This window comes from Sesamum indicum, linkage group LG3 (genome assembly GCF_000512975.1).
Source record: "Sesamum indicum cultivar Zhongzhi No. 13 linkage group LG3, S_indicum_v1.0, whole genome shotgun sequence".
NCBI classification, from domain to species: Eukaryota; Viridiplantae; Streptophyta; class Magnoliopsida; order Lamiales; family Pedaliaceae; genus Sesamum; species Sesamum indicum.
Window position 1 is genome coordinate 20443214 of NC_026147.1, and position 19379 is coordinate 20462592.

Sequence of the window (19379 nt, forward strand, 5' to 3'; positions counted from 1 at the left end):
TGAGTCTGGTTCTGAGTCCGTGTCTAGGTCTGAGTCCGGGTCTGCATCTAAGTCTGTGTCTGGGTCGGCTCATGGGTCCTTCTCTACCTCTCCGAAAAGGAACAAGCAGTTTCCTATTTCCAAACTCCATGATAAACAAGCTGGACCATCGGTTCTTGCTAGATTCCAGGATAGACTCACTAAAAACCCTTGGGAAGCTTTGGTTAGTAAGGTAACGACCTCGGTTCTTAGGATCAGAGAGAAGTACTACATCCCGCCTGATTATGACATCATCATCCCGGCCACCTTCGATCGTATGCACCGTCCCCCTGAGGGTTTTAGTGCTTTCTCCATCAAACACCTTGATGCCGGACTCCGGTTTCCCTTAGCCCCTCCTGTATCTTCGATCTTGAATAAGTTGGGGTTATGTCCCATGCAACTCTCCCCTAACTCTATCACCCATATTATTCTTTTTGTGGTAATAATGCAATTTTTAGGTCTCGAGCCTAGTTTTGATAACTTTTGGAGTTTGTATTCTTTCACCACCTCCAAGCGGTCTGGGAGTAGGGGTTTTTTCTACCTTTCTGCCAAGCCTGACTGTGGGTACCTGAGTGCCCTGAAGTCGAATGTAGGGGTCTGGTTAGATTGCTATATTTTTATTCGACCTCCTAGAGGTGTCTGGCCCTTCAAAAACGAGTGGACTAAGTATAAACCTCTTCCGAAAACTAGCGGGGGGGGCTAGAAGGCGACCAAATAAAGAGTCTAACATCCTATAAGTATGACCCCAAGAAGCTTCTATCGGAGAAGGTCTTACAACTTTCTGGGCTTTCTCCTGCTTCCCTCCACATTGAGGAGTCCTTAGGTGATTTTCTCTTCTCATGCTGTTCTCCCTGTTTTGATTTATTACGCTTACGTAGCTGCCCCTCTTTGCAGATAGCATCATCATGAGTTCGCGTAACGCCCTGCGGATGCAAGCGGTTGCGAACAAAGTAGACAAGGCCAAGGCCAAGGCCAAGGGGAAACAGGTCGCTTCTACCTCAACTAAGGACCAAACTGCGAAAGGTCCTGTTCCCCCTAAGGATCTTCCTCCAGCATCCATTCCATCGCAAGCCCAAACGTTGCCTGTTCCTACCGACCGCCAGCCCATCCTTGTCGACAGCGAAGGGACCCCATCTCTACCTCTTCTCGGATATAACTCCAGCGATCTGGAATTGAACTTGGACACCTTCAGTGGAGACCTGGGGTTGGAATTCGATAAACCGGAGAGGGCTGGCTGGGAGAAAACGAAAAAGAGGAAACGGTCTTCGTTGAAACGCGGGCACGAGGAAGGTTCGAAGGGGAAGGAGTCGGCGGGTCCTTCTGATCCCTCCGAATCTCCGTCTCCCCGGCCTAAGAGTCTGAGCAGGATGGCTCGGGAAGCTGCGGACAAGTGCAGCCAAGAAGACGAGCGGGAGAGATTTCTGAAGTTAGAGCAGCTCGCTTTGCACTGGGAGGAAGCCCGAGCTTCACGGCGGGCTCTCGGTCGCACCCCTCGAAGCCCACAAGGTGGGACGGCTCCACGAGTTCGGTGCTTTTTCGAAGCCCACAAGGTGGGACGGCTCCACGAGTTCGGTGCTTTTTGCTGAGGCTGAGGGCGAGCCTTTCGACGTATACAACTCGCTAACATCACTCCGCGATCAGGGTTCCTTGGTGACGACCAATTCTGTTCGGGTCGAGCAATTCGGTGCCCACGCTATGCTACAGGTAAATTTCTATCCCGACTGTCCTTATCTACCCGAACTCATATGCTAACGGTCTTGCAGGGTCTAACATTTCTCCGGAGCTTGTCGCTGAAATGCACCTCCTACCGCAAGAACTACATCAAAGCTGACAAGAAGGTGCAAGAGCTTCAGGCCCGAGTGGTCGAACTGGACAATCAGGCCCTGAAGCACGCGGATGAACTGTTGTCCTATGCCGAGCAGATCAAACGGTTGTCGGGCGAGCTCGACGTTGCTAGGAAGGAGAGGGAGATCGCCTTATCTGAAAGGGATGTTGCTTTGGCTGAAGGCAGGAAGGAGGGATTCGACGCTGGCCGCGAGGCCGGACTGGCTGAGGGCCACATGAGAGGTTTTGAAGAGGGCCAGTCCGGTCGCATCCCTCTCGAGGAGCACCAAAAACTTCTAGCAGATTCCCGTATGGCTGCTGTCCGCGATTTCTTGAAGACGGACACTTTCACGACTGCCTTGGAGCTCAAAACGACTGACTCGTTTGCCAAGGGCTATAAGACCTGCGAGTATCAAATCGAGAAACTCGGTGGGTTTTCAGAGTCTTTTGATCGCGGCCGGTTGGATATCACTCTTGATGGCGATCTCCAGCCTTATCCTCCAGATCCCGAATTGAAGGATGACGAGTTCATGGTGCTTCGTGCGGAGATGGAAGCTGAAGCCGATGCGGAGGGCAAAGATGACGAAGCTGCTTAGACTCTTTTTGATAGGATTTTTGGTCTTTTTTGTATGACCTCTTTTTGCATGACCCCTTCTTCCCCTCGATACATACTGGCTAACTTGTACATTTTCTGGGGGAATGGACTCATGGGTCATATCGAAACTGTAAATGTCCTATTCATTAATGCAACTTACTCTTTCTATCTGATGTTCTTCATAACTGGCTTATGCTTTCGCATGCTACATTTTGCCTTTGCGTACTGGGAGTTCGTTTTCCGAGATGGTATTTGAATACACCTTTTCCAGTTTTGTCTTGGCACGCGTCTTTTCCAGTTCGCGCTTGGTTTGGAGTGCATCTTCTCCATATCGCATTTGGTTTAGAATGCGTCTTTTTCGGCTCGCATTTGGTTTAGAATGCGTCTTTTTCAGTTCGCGTTTTTGGACGCGTCTTTCTCAGTTCGCGTTTTGTTTTCAATGCGTCTTTCTCAGTTCGCATGCTTGGACGCGTCTTTTTCAGTTCGCGTTTTTGTTTTCAATGCGTCTTTCTCAGTTCGCATGCTTGGACGCGTCTTTTTCAGTTCGCGTTTTTGTTTTGAATGCGTCTTTTTCAGTTCGCATGCTTGGACGCGTCTTTTTCAGTTCGCGTTTTTGTTTTGAATGCGTCTTTTTCAGTTCGCATGTTTGGACGCGTCTTTTTCAGTTCGCGTTTTTGGACGCGTCTTTTTCAGTTCGCGTTTTTGGTCTTGGCAGATTGGCATATTGCGATTAGAAAAAGATGAGCAACGAAATGAGTTTATAAACCAAATGTGCAAGAAAGAGCATAACAAAGATGCGCGTAATTTTATAAATCGAATTAACACGAGCTTACAGTGGATACAAATGTTTACACAATAGCATTGTTCAACCTGGTGATTCGGGGCACCGACCCCCTGACCTTTAATCTGCTATTCGACCCTTTACAGGCTCTTGTTCGATCTCCTTGCTTATGGTCTTTCGCAGGCTCATGTTCGATCTTCTTGTTGATGGCCTTTTGCAGGCTCCCGTTCGATCTTCTTGTTGATGGCCTTTCGCAGGCTCCCGTTCGATCTTCTTGTTGATGGCCTTTCGCAGGCTCCTGTTCGACTTTCTTGTTGACGGCCTTTCGCAGGCTCCTGTTCGACCTCCCTTTCTGCGATCTCGGGGCTACGCGTAGAACCTTTTCAAGTTCTGGATATTCCATGGTCGCGGTAGACTTCGCCCCTGCATGTCCTGCAACTTATACGTTCCCTTCTTTTTGATTTCCACCACCTTGAATGGTCCTTCCCATGGGGGTTCTAGTTTACCTACATGTTTCGAGACTTCGACTTTTTTAAGCACGAGGTCCCCCACCTGGAGTTCTCTCGGTCGAACTCTTCGGCCTTGGCTTCTCATCATTAACCCTTTGTGGTGTAGAATCCTTGCGTACGCCCCATCTCTCTTTTCTTCGATCATGGTGAGATCAAAGCTTCGTTCCTGTTGGTTAGCCTCGGGGTCATACATTGCCACTCTCTGAGATTCCTCCCCGATCTCTGCCGGAATGATTGCCTCCGTTCCATATACCAAGCAGAACGGGGTCTCTCCTGTTGTGGTGCGAGGTGTTGTCCTGTAAGCCCATAAGACCCCGGGTAGTTCCTCCAGCCATGATCCCTTACTGCCTAGCCGCGTTTTCAAATGGTGGAGGATTGTTCGGTTGGTCACCTCCGTCTGACCATTAGCTTGCGGGTTCGCCACTGCCGTGAAGTGCTGTGCGATCTTGAGCTCCTTGCACCATCCCGTGATCTTCTTCCCTTGAAATTGCGTCCCATTGTCGGAAATTAGTATGCGAGGCAGGCCAAACCTGCAGATGATGTTTTTCCAAATGAAGTTGATGACTTCATTCTCAGATATTTTAGCAACCGCTTCCGCTTCGACCCATTTGGTGAAATATTCTACCGCCACGATAATGAATTTTTTCTGGGCTAGTGCAGGGGGAAAAGGTCCGACGATGTCGATCCCCCATTGGTCGAATGGGCAGGCTATTTTGATCGGCTCCACCGGGGTCGCGGGTTGGTGTATAAGGGACGCGTATTTTTGACAACTTTCACACTTCTTTACTAGTTCTTTGGCGTCCTTTGCCATCGTGGGCCAATAGAATCCCTGACGTACTATCTTCTGAGCCAACGACCTCGCACCAGAGTGGTTACCACAGCTCCCCTCATGAATTTCTCGCATAACATATAGAGCTCTCTCCTCATCTAAGCACTTCAGGAGAGGTCCATCCACCGTTCGCTTATAGAGCTGTCCTGACAACATCGTGAATCGGGTGGCTCTGAATTTGACTCTCTTAGCGGCAATGGGGTCCAGAGGCAGGGTGCCGTCTTTAAGATATTTGGCGATTTCGTCCTTCCATGATTCAGGTTCTGCGACCGTCTGCACCTCCTTTCCGCCTGCGATACTTGGTCGTGCTCGAACCAGAGCCGTGATCTTGCGATCTCCAATCCCATCCATGGCGGCCCCGAACTTGGATAAGGCGTCTGCCTTGTCATTTTCTGCTCTTGGGACCTGCAAAACCGAACATCTGTCAAATTTTTTCATCCATTGCTGAGCGATTTCCTTGTAAGCTGTCATGGTTTTCTCTCTCGTCTCATACGTCCCTTCGATCTGCAGAGCGATTAACTGGGAGTCCGTGAACACCTCCAAATCTTGGGCGCCCGCCTGGAAGGCGAGCTCTAGTCCCAGTACGAGTGCCTCGTACTCGGCTTCATTGTTGGTCACGGGGAAGGCCAAACGAACGGCTGCTTCGATCTCGACTTCCTTCGGCCCCTGTATCCATACTCCGGCCCCTCCACTGTTGGCGTTCGAGGCTCCATCTACGTGTAGCATCCATTTGGAGGTTTGCTCCTCAACCATTCTGGGTAGATCGGGTTCGCCCGCTAGCTCTGTCACAAAATCTGCCAGTACTTGTGTTTTTTGGGTCGTCCTAGGTCGATATTCTATGTCATGTTAGCCCAACTCTATCGTCCATTTGATCAGTCGACCTGATGCTTCGGGTCGCGACATTATGTGCTTCAAGGGGTAGTTCGTTAGCACGATCACCTTATGCGATTGGAAGTACGGTCGTAGCTTTCGAGCGGTGACCACGAGTGCGAGCGCCAACTTCTCCATCTCTGTATATCTCAATTCGGCCCCTTGGAGCATTTTGCTTACGTAGTAGATGGGGTTCTGTTGACCTCCTTCTTCTCTCACCAACACTGAGCTTACTGCGTGTTCCGATACACCCAGGTAGAGGAATAGTTCTTCGTGTTCCTTCGGGTTCGCTAATAAGGGAGGGGTCGTTAGGTACTTCTTGAGCTCGTGCAAGGCCTTCTCGCACTCCTCGTTCCATTCGAAGTTCTTGGGTTTTCTCAGAATCCTGAAAAAAGGGAGACTTTTGTCAGCTGACCGCGAGATAAATCTTCCGAGAGAGGTGATTTTCCCTGTCAACTTCTGGACGTCTTTGACCGTGACTGGAGAGCGCAGATCCATGATGGCTCGAATTTTCTCCGGGTTAGCTTCGATTCCCCGTTCACTGACCATATATCCTAGAAATTTTCCTCCGCCTACTCCGAATGTGCATTTGTCTGGGTTGAGTTTCATCCCGTATGATTTCATGATAGCGAACGCCTGGGCGAGATCGGCGAGGTGATCCTGCGACCTCTTGCTCTTTACGAGCATGTCATCCACGTATACCTCCATCGTCTTTCCGAGCAGGTCTCCGAACATCTTGTTGACCAGACGCTGGTATGTGGCTCCTGCATTCTTTAAACCGAACGGCATCATATTGTAACAAAAGATTCCTTTTTCCGTGATGAACGAAGTTTTGTCCTTGTCCTCCTCCGCCATGTGGATCTGGTGATACCCCTGGTACGCATCCATCATCGAGAACATCTCGTAACCTGCGGTGGAATCCACCATGACATCGATTCGGGGCAACGGGTAGGGATCCTTGGGACACGCCTTGTTCAGGTCCGTGAAGTCCACACACATTCGCCATTTCCCTGCGGATTTCGGGACAAGTACCACGTTAGATAGCCAATCGGTGTACTGAATCTCCTCTACATACCCGGCATTGAGTAGCTTGTCCACTTCTTTCCGGATGATTTCATTTTTGTCGCTCCCGAAAGACCTCTTCTTCTGCCGCACAGGTCGCATCGCCGGGTCTGTGTTTAACCTATGCACGATCACCCCGGGGTCGATTCCAGTGAAATCAGACGGACCCCACGCGAACACGTCCATGTTCTCTTTCAGGAATTCAATCATGGCCATTTCCCTCTCCTTCAGGCTCGCCCCTATCCTGGTAGTTTTGTCCGGCTCATCGGGAGCGAGCTGGATGACTTTGTACTCCTCGCTAGGTTTTAAATGTTCCGGCTCGAAGGGCCTTGGTTCAGCGTCCTCTTTCACTCTTCTCTTCTTCGCCTCGGGTTCTCCCTTCAGTGAGAGATTGTAGCATTTTCGCGCCTCTTTCTGGTCGCATGCTACCTCTCCTACCCCGCGATCCGTTGGGAACTTCACCTTCATATGGTAGGTGGAGATGACTGCCCTGAACGAGTTCAGTCCTGGCCTGCCCAATATCACATTGTACGCAAATGGGGTATCCACTACCAAAAATTTTACCATTGTTGTCCTCCGCCTGGGCTCGTCCCCTATGGATACTGGCAACTCGATCATTCCTAAGGACGTTACCTCGCTTCCGCCAAAACCGACTAGCGGTGTTCTGACCGGCTCCCACCGAAGATTTTCCAAGCCCATTCTGTCAATCACATTTTTGAAGATGATATCTGCGGAACTCCCGCTGTCCACTAAGACCTTGTGAACTGTGAAATTAGCTATGTCGAGTTTGATAACGATCGGGTCGTTCATCTCTCCCATCTCCTCGGGTTTATCAGAGCTGCTAAAGGAAATGGCCTCCTCTTCTTCCACTTTCAGTACGAACTCCTTCCCTCGGCTTGAGTTCGAAGTTCGAGCGCTTCTCTTCCTATCCCTGTTCGAGCTATTCGAGCTAGAACCCCCTGCAATCGTGTAAATAACTCCTTTAGTTGGCGCGTTGTTTGGGGTGGCCTGAGCGTGCATCGACTTTGATGGTCCCGGGTTTCTGTCTCTGCTCCTCGACCTGCTTCTCCTTGGCTCCTCCCTGCCTGTTCTGCAATTGTGGGGGACTCGGTCTCTAAAGTACCCCTGCCTCATTAACCTTTCGATTTCGTCTTTCAATTGGAAGAACTCTTCCGTGTTGTGCCCTCTCTCCCGGTGAAACCTGCAGTATTTGTTGGAAAATTTCTTGGAGGGTGTATATCTAGTGTGCCTTGGCCATTTGAGAACGTCCGCGTTCTCGACCATCATCAATGCCTTTTCTCGCGACATCGGCAGTGGGGTATAGTTGTGATATTTGGGAATGTATTTGGGCTCCCTCTGCTTTTCTTGCTTCTGCCTGCTTCCCCCGACTTCTCTTGCCTCGCTCGGTTTCCTGTACATCTGCTCGCGCTCCTTCCGCTCATAATCCTTCATCGCATTCATCTCTTCCTCGTCTATATATTTCTGTGCTAGACCCATGAGCTGCTCGGCATCCATAGGCGGGTCGCGCGCAAGTGCGGATGCAAACGGGCCTTTTTTCAAACCATGAATCAAAATACTGACCATCATGTCTATACGCAGATCTTGTATCTCTATCATTTCGTTATTGAATCTCCCTACGAAACTTTTCAATGTCTCGTCCTCTCTCTGCCGTATGGTGAATAAATGGGTGGCAGATCTTTTTTGCTTCCTCCGGCTTGCAAAGTGGAAGGAGAATTTCTGGATCATCTGCTCATGTGAATCAATGCTTCCCCTAGGTAAGTTGGTGAACCATTCTTGTGCCTTTCCAGTTAATGTGGTCGCAAACAACTTGGCCATGATTGGGCCTGGCTGCCCATACAAGTTCATAACCATATCGAAGGCCGCTATATGTTCGTAGGGGTCCTTAGTCCCATCATATCTTGGCAGATCGGGTACCCGGAAGCCGGGTTCCACCACTTGAACCAGGATGTCGTTGCTAAAGGGTGAGTTCTTGTTGTGCGCAACTATTTCTCCTCGTTTTTTAAGCTCATCTATCTGCCTGTTAAGATTCTCTATCTGCCTTCCCACACTTTCTACCTCCGCTCTCGAGATCACCGGTTCCCTTCTCTTCGTACGACCATGGCTGCTAGAGCCAGCGTCGGATGACGCTGGTCGTTTACTGCGATGCTCCTGTCCGCCTTGTACTCTTGATTCTCGGATCGGCTCCACATTTTCGAACAGTTGTCTCCTCGCTGTTTTCTTGACCAGGGGGGTCGCAGTTCTTCTTTCATATTCCACGATTGCTTTCCGGCTAGCTTCCTCTATCATTTTCTGTAACTCATCAGGGGTTAGTTGAATGGTTGCCCCCGTCCCTTTCCTTGGTGTTTCTTCTTCCCCGGCGTTTCTCCTCGACGAACCTTCCATTATGCTAAGGAATTCTCAGATGTTCCCACAGACGGCGCCAACTGATCCGGGTCGAAATATGCGATCTCGTGATGCGATCTCCACTCGAAGCGCCTATTCGTCCAAGACCAGATTTTGGGTTCCCTGAGAATGAAAACACGAACTGTGAGCTCGTCGGGCACGTCCCCGACAATGACCCTCCGACGCTCAAGTTAGTTTGGTCGAATGAAATTGGTTCGATCTAGGAGTTCGGTCTCAATTAATGCGTATCAGTTACCTCATTTATGGCGTGTCGGGGTCTATTTATAATACACAGTTGTACGGTAAGTACTGGGCCACGTGGCCTTATCTCGTTGGTGTGCGTTCTGATCGAACGGTGGGGATTGCCCGGGTTTCCAGTCGGTGTGCGCGATCCGGGTCGGGTCCCGCGCGACCCGCCTGTTACAATATTCGCGGATCCTGCCCTCGAAATGACTGTAATGCCCTTAATGAGGGGTATTTTGGTCCTTTTGCAGGTACAATATTTGAGTACTCATCAATTTCTTATCATCATTTTCATATTTTTAAGAATGATTTTTGATAACTTTTTCAGTAGCTTAATGCATAACTAAAAACATGTTTTAATTAGTAGGTTGCAGGTTCAATATAAAAAACATAATAATTTTTAAATGTATGAGTCCGGATCAATTTTGGTTCTCCAACTACCCTTCAAGCGACTCGAACCCATAATCAAAGTCATAAGTGCAATGTGGTCTTGCTAACAAGCCACCATGTCTTATCAAATATAGGAGTTTGTTAACAAAAGAGATATTGAAATTACTATACTGTAAAAGAAAAATCACGAAAAATAATTAAAGAATAAATTTAAGTATTAAAAAATTAATATAATAATTTTTTTTAATAAAAATATAAATTTATTCTTAAATCGTAATGAATAATATCTCCTAAGAATAGGGTGCAAGGGATTGAAAAATAGAGTTGTATTTGAAATATTTTTAAAAAATTGAGTATAATAATTGAAGAAGTATGCAAGTCATTATAGTTGGCAATCATCCAACGTACCTGGAAGGATAGTATATTGTAATTTATTTTATTGTTGTTAATTAATATTATATTAATTGAATCGCTATATTTTATAAATTAATAAAATTATTCATATATTCATATAATTTATAAAAATGTGGGGAGTCCCATATTAATATTGATTGAGAGGAAAAAAAAGTGTCTCGTATTTGTTTCTTTTAACAAAGGGATCAGGCAAAATTATGATGACAGACTTGGTGTCACCTAACCAATCATTCAAGAAATGGGAAAAATTAGAAAGGGTTTCTAGAATCTTGCCTAATTTGTTTGTATAGATTCCAAAAAAATATGATTTTGAGAAAAAAATTAATTATCAAAGTTTATGAAGTCAAGACCATTTAAACTCTACATCAATAACTCATAACTTTAATACATAATCCAAATCTCATACATGTAAAGGAGTATTGTTAATTTTTTCGTCATTTTTAAACTATCAATTGTAATCTGCTAAAGTGTTAAAAGAATCAGGAACGGAGAGACCTCCTTCCCCCTGCCAACGAAACTCTTTGATCTTAAAGATGGTGCTTTTAAGAATAAGTGATTGCCCTTCTCCAAGTCTTGCTGCTCAACTTGAGAACGGACGGTTAATGCGTTCCACTTATCGAATAGAGTTTTATAGTCAGTTTGTAACTTTTTGATTTGATTCTAGTAATAAAATTTAAGAGAATTTAGTATTAAAAATTAATTATTGAATTGATTGAGGTAAAATTATTTAAATCTCACGATAGCAATAATATTGATGATATAAGAATTCAAATTTCATATCTTATAAGGGGAATCATAACAATGAATCTGGAATTTTAGCAAAGTATTTCCACCCTGTCATTGGGAAAGGATTAGAGAAGGCACTAGAGAGGGATTTTGTTTTCTTGCATAGGACATGTAGTCTAGATAAGAGAAGGAAGATACATAAAATAAAAATCTTGAAAAACAAAAAAGTTGTGGCTGCAAATTGCCCATCAGTTTTCTTGCAACCCCACTACCCAGAACCAATCGCATTCACTCTCCTCCATCTCTCTAGCAAAAGGGTTCTCTTTGCTTGGCTGCCTATTTTGATAACAGTATTAACTTCAGGCAAATCAAGATTCACCAAGAATTAAATTCTTTCAGTTTCAGACACACATATGTAGTCTCCTACCAAAATTAGGGACAAAGAACGGTTGTAAAACGAGTTCTTCGCTATCCAAGAACTGCAGTTTCCTTTTATTGTCGGTTGTTTGAAATTCTCAATTGTTGAAACCAGTAGCAAAGCACCACAAAGGGGTACGACCATTTACAGCCCACCTCAAGAAAGAGACGGAATTATGGTGTCTAGATAGCAGAGAAGTGCGTGTTGTGTGTGTATTTCTTGTTTTGTTATTTGTTCGAATTGTCTAGGTAGCAGAGAATTAGGATTGAATTTTGTGTGTTTTTTCCTTTGTCTTGTTTGAGATTGATGGGAATGTCAGGAAGTGGATGTAGTATAGTATGGTTTAGGAGAGATCTGAGAGTGGAAGACAATCCAGCACTAGCTGCTGGGGTGAGGTCAGGGGCAGTTGTAGCACTGTTTATATGGGCACCTGAGGAAGAAGGGCACTATTATCCTGGAAGGGTCTCAAGATGGTGGGTTAAGCAGAGTTTAGCACATCTTGATAGCTCTTTGAGGAGCCTTGGGACTTCTCTTGTTACTAAGAGGTCTACTGATAGTGTTTCTTGTCTTCTTCAAGTTATCAAATCCACTGGAGCGACTCAACTCTTCTTCAACCATTTATATGGTCAGTTTTTCACTATTTCTGATTGAATTATAATATTGGTATTGAGTTTGATGCTTTTATTATGTTCTGATTCTTGGGATTGTGTAAATTGAGGAAGATTATTGGATGTTTTATTAATCTTGTTTGATTCTTTGTGTTTAGCATTGTTTACATTATGAATCATTTTAGCTGCTGCCCATGTTGTTATTTCATAGTAATTCAGTACAGTATCAGTGCTAGTTGAGTGGTACTGACCTTGTTTCGTTTTCCGTCTTTCACTGATAAGTTGTTGCATTATGTATAAAGATGCTAGCTTGGTAATGATATTTTGTGTCTGCTTTTTGTTGCTTCCCGATCAGTTTTATATAGACTGGATAGTGTTTATTTGACTTTGATATTAAACACATAGGTCATTTTAGGTGGAAAATATGGATTTTTGTACTACTTTGCTGGTTCTTTCTCCAACTGTATAAGCAGGCTAGTTCGTTTTCTTCCTTTTTCTGCCTTCTATTTCGGTCCCTTATTAATGGCTATGGTAATTTCCTGCTTAGGAAAACAAAGCATGGTTAAGTGAAAATATTTGTATTAGCTAGAATTGTAACAACTTTCTTTGTTTTACTTTAGACCCTATATCACTGGTTAGGGATCACCGAGCAAAGGAAGTCTTGACAGCTGAAGGTGTAGCAGTCCGCTCCTTCAATGCAGACTTGCTCTATGAACCTTGGGAAGTTCATGATGAGGAAGGTCGGCCATTTACAACTTTTACTGGATTCTGGGAGAAATGCCTTAGCATGCCATACGATCCTGAAGCTCCACTGCTCCCACCAAAAAGAATTATTCCTGGTACTAGTGATCTTTTCTGTTTTAACAATCACCATATTATCTGATCCTTGTGTGCTTGTATATTTCAGTGCTGTGGAGAGAAAAATTAGTCTTATTAATTTTGCTATTCCAATCGCACAATGCATTAAAATGCTGTTTGCTCTCATCCAGGTGATGTGTCAAGATGCCCAGCAGACACTTTAGTATTTGAAGATGAGTCGGAGAAAGGAAGCAATGCACTTCTTGCTCGGGCATGGTCACCTGGCTGGAGCAATGCAGATAAGGCCCTAACAACCTTCTTAAATGGACCACTCATAGAGTACTCAAAGAACCGTAGAAAGGCCGATAGCGCTACAACCTCGTTCCTTTCTCCCCATTTACATTTTGGGGAAATTAGCGTCAGAAAGGTCTTCCATCTTGTTCGCATTAAGCAAGTTCTCTGGGCTAATGAAGGTAATGTAGCAGGTGAAGAGAGCGTCAACTTGTTCCTCAAGAGTATTGGCCTTAGGGAGTATTCGAGATACATGAGTTTCAATCATCCTTACAGCCATGAAAGGCCTTTACTTGGACACCTGAAGTATTTCCCTTGGGTTGTGGATGAGGGCTACTTTAAAGCCTGGAGACAAGGAAGAACGGGATATCCTCTGGTCGATGCTGGTATGAGGGAGCTGTGGGCCACTGGCTGGCTACATGATCGGATACGGGTAGTTGTCTCCAGTTTCTTTGTGAAAGTTCTGCAGCTGCCTTGGAGATGGGGAATGAAGTACTTCTGGGATACCCTACTGGATGCAGATCTTGAGAGCGATGCTCTTGGTTGGCAATATATATCTGGTACTCTTCCAGATGGTCGTGAGTTTGATCGTATTGATAATCCCCAGGTATGGGTTGACTATTTTCTGTATCCTCTTTAAATAACTTCGACTAAATTTACGTGATTTTTCATTTCACCACTCTTACTTTCTTTCCTATTTTCTGTGCTAGGACAAAACTCCCTAGATTCTTTTTAAATTTACTCGGGGAAAGCTTCATTTTCAGGGCATCCTCCCACTTGTTTCTACAACCCCCTTAGGTCCTGGAAGAACACTTGATTTACTGCTGCTCCCAGTGTCTCAGTTATTAGGATTCTCAATTACATTGCGCCCGTTCTTTGCCAGGCATCTGCTCTCTATTATACTCCTCTTTCTTGCCTAATTAAAATAAACAGGATTTAGAATATCTCTGAGAATTTTTTGTTTGAGACAACGCTGAAAAGGGAAAGAAAGCAATTAAAATAAAGCAAAAGCCATGAGGCTACAAATAAATAAAAAAGGTGCCCTTCCTTTGGTGGTACTTGTGTCTCCTAACAAAGAAGTCTGGAAATTTCACGGGGCTGATCTTTTTCTTTAAGTTTGAGGAGTTTTTTGTGAAACCAGCACTAAGTTATAGACTGTCTAAGAGTTCAGTGGGCTCATAAGCTTTGTGTTTTAGTTGTATCTTTCTGATGTATATGTGAATCATTGCCCTCAAAGTTTCCAGCTCTGTTGTATTTCTCTAAAGATGCCATGATTTTAAGTGATTGTTAGGCATACAAGCTTACTCATCTGCATTATGTGCACTTTGTTTGCCAGTGAACTAAAAAATACACAAATTTCATGCTACTAACCTGCGCGCAATTCTCCTCTGTTCATCTCTTTTTGCACCTTTTCTTTCTCTTTTATGGCTATGCAAAGATGGTGGCCCTTGAAAGGTTTGACAGTTTCTCCAGATTCAACTGCTGCTGTTCTCGTTTTTCTCATGACATGTTTGCCAAAGGTTGTAAAGTTTCTGTTATTATTTGACAGTTTGAGGGCTACAAGTTTGACCCCAACGGAGAGTATGTTCGACGATGGCTTCCTGAACTTGCCCGATTGCCAACCGAATGGATACACCATCCATGGAATGCACCAGAATCTGTGCTCCAAGCTGCTGGAATTGAGCTCGGCTCAAATTACCCTCTTCCCATCGTCGAAATTGTTGCTGCAAAAGCCCGGTTGCAAGAAGCACTCTCGCAGATGTGGCAGCATGAAGCAGCTTCAAGAGCTGCCATCGAGAATGGAATGGAGGAGGGGCTCGGAGACTCGTCTGAGTCTACCCCTATTGCGTTTCCCTCAGAGACACACATGGAGATGGATAATGAACCTATCAGAAACAACCCCACAAACAATATCATTCGACACTATGAGGATCAGATGGTGCCAAGCATGACATCCTCTTTTCTGCGGGTCGAAGATGAAGAGACATCAATCGAGCTTAGAAACTCAGTCGACAACAGCAGAGCTGAGGTACCGTCGAATATAAACGTAACAGAGGAGCCAAGAAGAGAAGTACATGGCCATGCTATTATGCAGGCAGATAGAACCAATGATGCTTTCCCGCATACTAATTTTTCAAGAGCTCGTAGAAACTCTGAAGATTCAACAGCAGAATCATCGAGTAGCAGTAGAAGAGAGAGAGATGGTGGTGTAGTTCCAGTTTGGTCTCCCTCGAGTTCTAGCTACTCTGATCAATTTCCCGGTGAGGATAATGGTATCGGAACCAGTTCCTCTTACTTGCAAAGGCATCCGCAGTCTCACCAGCTATTGAACTGGAGGAGGCTTTCTCAAACTGGGTAAGTCGCAATCTTTGCATAATGCATAAAAATGCTGCTAGCAGTTTCGACATATATCAGTTTCATGCTCTTTCTACCAGATGACTTCCGCAAAGACCTTATATTGGAATGAACACAGCCGTTGTAGTCAGTGTGATGGAACCAGCATCTAATGTAAAACATATCTGCTTTTCATCACACTGATCACACCAGATCAACAATCCATTGCCATCTACAATTTTTTCCTAGTCTGGATCAGGTGATCCGTCTTGCTGTTGTACGATATTTGTAGTTCTGCTGTATAGTTATATATATTGTTCCACAAGCTCGGACAAATATCAACGTAGACACGTGCAGCCTTTCAATAAATGCAGGTTTGCGCCTTGTATATTATTCTATTGACTAGGGAGATATTTCGATTGCAATAATGCTCTACTCCACATTGTTCATCGATACAATACTTCTATGTTTGACCGCAAAGTTACGCACGAGCTCTTGTAGAGTAACCTGTAGATTGTTTCAATGCTCCACCTGTTGTATATTCTGAGAGACGACGATGTCTTCTGGGAACAACCTGTCATATTTGTGTTCATAATTCTTTTTATCTCTGAGTTTTGCAGGTATTAGCTTGAGTAGTTTGGTGTACTTGTGCATTCAGGGACACATATCTATGCTTGTCCACTGCAGGTGCTTTTCCCGCTCTTCTACATCTTTCCGGTAGCCATAGATGCCATATATGTGGCCATTCGGGGCCACTTATCTATGCTTGTCCCCTGCAGGTGCTTTTCCCGCTCTTCTACATCTTTCCGGTAGCCATAGATGCCATATATGTGGCTAGCTCCATGCATTCATGGATGCTTATAGTGATATAAACACTTGGACGCTCAAGTCAGGTTTAACCGAAGTCCTCAAAATCACATATAAGGAAATTCTTTTATTAAATCAAATGTGATCTGTTAAAATTAATTAGATGATAAGTATTATTTATCTGTGGTGAAATCGACCATTCTCTCTTAACTATACGACGAGTTCTGATTCAGTCACATGGTATGTGTCAGAAATTTGCCCATCTTAGTTGTGGGAGGAAGTGATGGACAGCTGCAAGAGTTAATGTAGCAAATGGATTTTACACTGTGAGGAAGAGGAATTAATGTCTTTGGAACAAATATAGCTCCAATTTTGGCAACTTCATAGAGCTCATTATTCTGTTCTGCACTTGGAATATTATAAAGTCAGTCTAGTTTTGTGGTCCAGAGAACAAATTACAAAGATAATGGAGAGGGTCTAGTTCTAATCTCTAAAGATGGCTGGACTTCGTTCATCTGGGACCATAATGTTCTGATCGGACCTTCTTGCTATCCCATACAAGTAGTATTTAATTTCATGTTGGTTCTGTATTAATATCCAACCTACCGTGGACTTACAATTTAAATGTAGTACGTAAAGTGTTTGAGGGAATTTATAAATCTCTTGAATATCTTACGAGATTTTTTTTCTTTTTTGGTTTTTCTAAGCTGTCATCTTATAAGATGTTTGTCAATTTTAAATTAACGGTCGCATCACACTCTATATGTCTGCAAAATATAATTTATTTAGTTATTTTGGTACTTATATAATTATATGACAATTAGTTAGATATGATAAATCTAATTTTACGGGTGTGTGTGTGTGATGAGCAAAGAATTGCTCGTCCAGTGAAGTCTTACCTAAGATCTTTAAGCCTTGGTTTTGCAAGATAGATCGGAGACCTACAAAAAAAAGTTCAATAGCACTATGATACTTAAATCGGTAGGTGAATGCAAAAAATCGAGAATAATATAGTAAATAGGAAATAGAAGTAATGAGTGCCTAGATTTCTCGTGGGTAGGTGTAATTAACAGTTATCACTTCCGAGTGAGAGGGGTTTCAGTATTTATAGGTGAATTCCTACATCCACTAGGAAAAATGCAGGCCTCCGGGTATTCCAGATGAGTCGGGAGATGAGTTATCTGCAAATTGCTTGCATCTCTCCTTTGGAGGGAATACGACAGCTTTCTACAGAGGGGAGGCATCCTCATCGGATAAGGTTATTCTCAAGGATAAGGACGGTCTGAGGATAAGTCTTCCGCCAAGGGATGCAGGACTTCTTCCTTGGCTGGAGATAGCCTACGTCCCCATTGAGGTGGCTCGCAAATGTTCCTGGCAACTTGGATGTTCTTGCTACCATGGACAGGCTCGCAGACTTGGGTCTATCCACAGTTGGGCCCTAAATCTTGCTTTGGGCCGAAGGGGTTTGCGGCTTCTCCATTTTCTTTTTGGATCGAGTCTCTATCTGGCTCGTTTGATTTTACGAGCATCATTGAATGCCACAACTCTAATTTGGGAGGGGCTATGGCCACCTTATTAGAGTAGATATTGAGCAAGGGAATGGTAATCCAAGCGAGGGGGAGTTTTGTTCGCCTATTTGCTTAACACATATGCTGTAATTTCAATATTTATATTGCTCCATTCATTTTGTATATACTTTTTTAAATATCTTTTTATCTACAAAAGTTATAGATAATAGTAAATATTCTAAATCTATAACTTGAGTTTTATACCAAATCAAAAGGAAATAATAATAATAAAAGAATATATTTATTTATTTATTAAATAAAAAAGTAGTATAATGGTGAAGGAAACCCTAAAGGATAGGAGAGCAGCTATAAATAGATGAAGTTGGGAGCTCACACTCAACACTCTCATCTCCCTCCCCTTTCAAATCTTTACAACAGATGAATTCGTCTTCTCTGTTGGATTTATTCTATGAAAATAGGTTCATTGTAGTCTACCAATTCTGTTTACGCGCCTCTTCTTTCGGCTGCAAGCGGCGGAGATCATCATCCGATGATCGGTTTCTTGACGGCCTTGTTCTGGAGGCGTATACTGACAATTTTTTCCAAAGCTTTAAGATACCCTAGATCTACTCTTTCCATTGAGTTCTAGGTTCGCTCGCTTTGGTACATTTTTTCATTTTCTCACTTTTTTTTTTTTTTTGGGTTTTTTTGGCAATTTTTTGTCTTCACCTGTTTTCATCATGGTATATGGATTTTGTGTTTATTTATTCTTTTAATTTTTATTTTTTTTAATTGGTTTGGATTGACTCTGTTGATTTTTCTGGGTGAAATTAAAACCTTTAAAAATGTAGCTTACAGAGACTTCTTTGAGGCTTTACAATCAAAAAATGGCTCTTTCGAGTGTGATTTATATTTACTTGGATAATAATTTGTTACTTTTTGCGTGGTTTGAAAATTTTCTGATTATCGAGTGGAAATTTTCACCAAGCCTAAGACGGACGATGCAGTAGTTATTAATTGATTGATAGATATCTGAATTTGAGAAATAAAATTTAGAAAAAAAAAAATTCAAACAATATAATAGCAAAATAACAAAAATATAGTTTAATATTATAGTTGAAAAGTTTTTAATTTATAAAATTGAAAAGATTTATTATTAAAAAAATTGAAGTTGGTAATTCCAAATACACTAATTCAAATATAAAAATCTCAGTATCTTGTAATATTTCTCCGGATAGGTGAGAGCATGAATGTATGAGGTATCAAGTGTTTGCTAAGGCAGTAGAACAAGAAAACTGAATCAAACTCAATTACAACACCTGCAGTTTTCAGTAGGTTTGCGAGTTTAATTCCTTTTTTTGGTGCCATTAAGTTTCGGGAGCTTTTGAATGGAGGACACGACATTGGCTCAGATGAGTTCATAAAAACATGTCTTAGTGATTGTTATGGTATTGGTGGAGAAGTGAAGCATAAATTGTCGTCCGTGATCCTTAAAATAACGAGATCTACAGGCCTTTAGGTCATAGCTATTTTGAGGTTTGTAGGAAATATAAGTTTGAAATGAAGTGTAAATACAGTGAAGGTGAAGGTGTGGGGTGGCACTTTGATCGTGAAATCAGATGAGTAATGTATTGTGATGAGGTTGGGCATTGAAGATACCTGAATATTGAATTTATCAAGTATCCATAGCTTATGGCCAATGGTCCATCTTCGGTAAAGAAATATGCGGATCTTCTCTAGAGAGGAGCGGGTGGGGCATTGGATATCGTAGGCCCAAACCCAAACCCACATCATATTGATGTGCGTGGAGAAGCAAGGTTCTTGTGGCCAAGCATCTGGATAAAGAATTGTATTACAGGACAATCAGGCATCTCTACGCTTATTAGCAGCTATTCTTGTTGTCCCTTTTCCTAAAAAAATAAAATATAAATAATTATTTTTAGTGGCAATC

The 19379-nt window shown here is 43.4% G+C and overlaps 1 protein-coding gene across 1 annotated transcript; it reads left to right on the forward strand.

The window, feature by feature from the left end:
• On the forward strand, window positions 10872–15636 carry LOC105158959 (cryptochrome-1). The gene is made up of 4 exons (XM_011075882.2): window positions 10872–11707; window positions 12311–12529; window positions 12680–13386; window positions 14329–15636. Exons 1-4 carry the CDS (start codon window positions 11389–11391, stop codon window positions 15136–15138), a joined length of 2055 nt encoding a protein of 684 aa, XP_011074184.1. The 5' UTR covers window positions 10872–11388; the 3' UTR covers window positions 15139–15636.

Excerpts from the sequence above, each read along its gene's own strand:
- LOC105158959 (XM_011075882.2), top strand. The coding sequence starts at position 11,389 with ATGGGAATGTCAGGAAGTGGATGTAGTATAGTATGGTTTAGGAGAGAT. Across the intron at positions 11,708-12,310 it reads CTTCTTCAACCATTTATATG|ACCCTATATCACTGGTTAGG; the intron begins GTCAGTTTTTCA and ends GTTTTACTTTAG. Across the intron at positions 13,387-14,328 it reads ATCGTATTGATAATCCCCAG|TTTGAGGGCTACAAGTTTGA; the intron begins GTATGGGTTGAC and ends ATTATTTGACAG.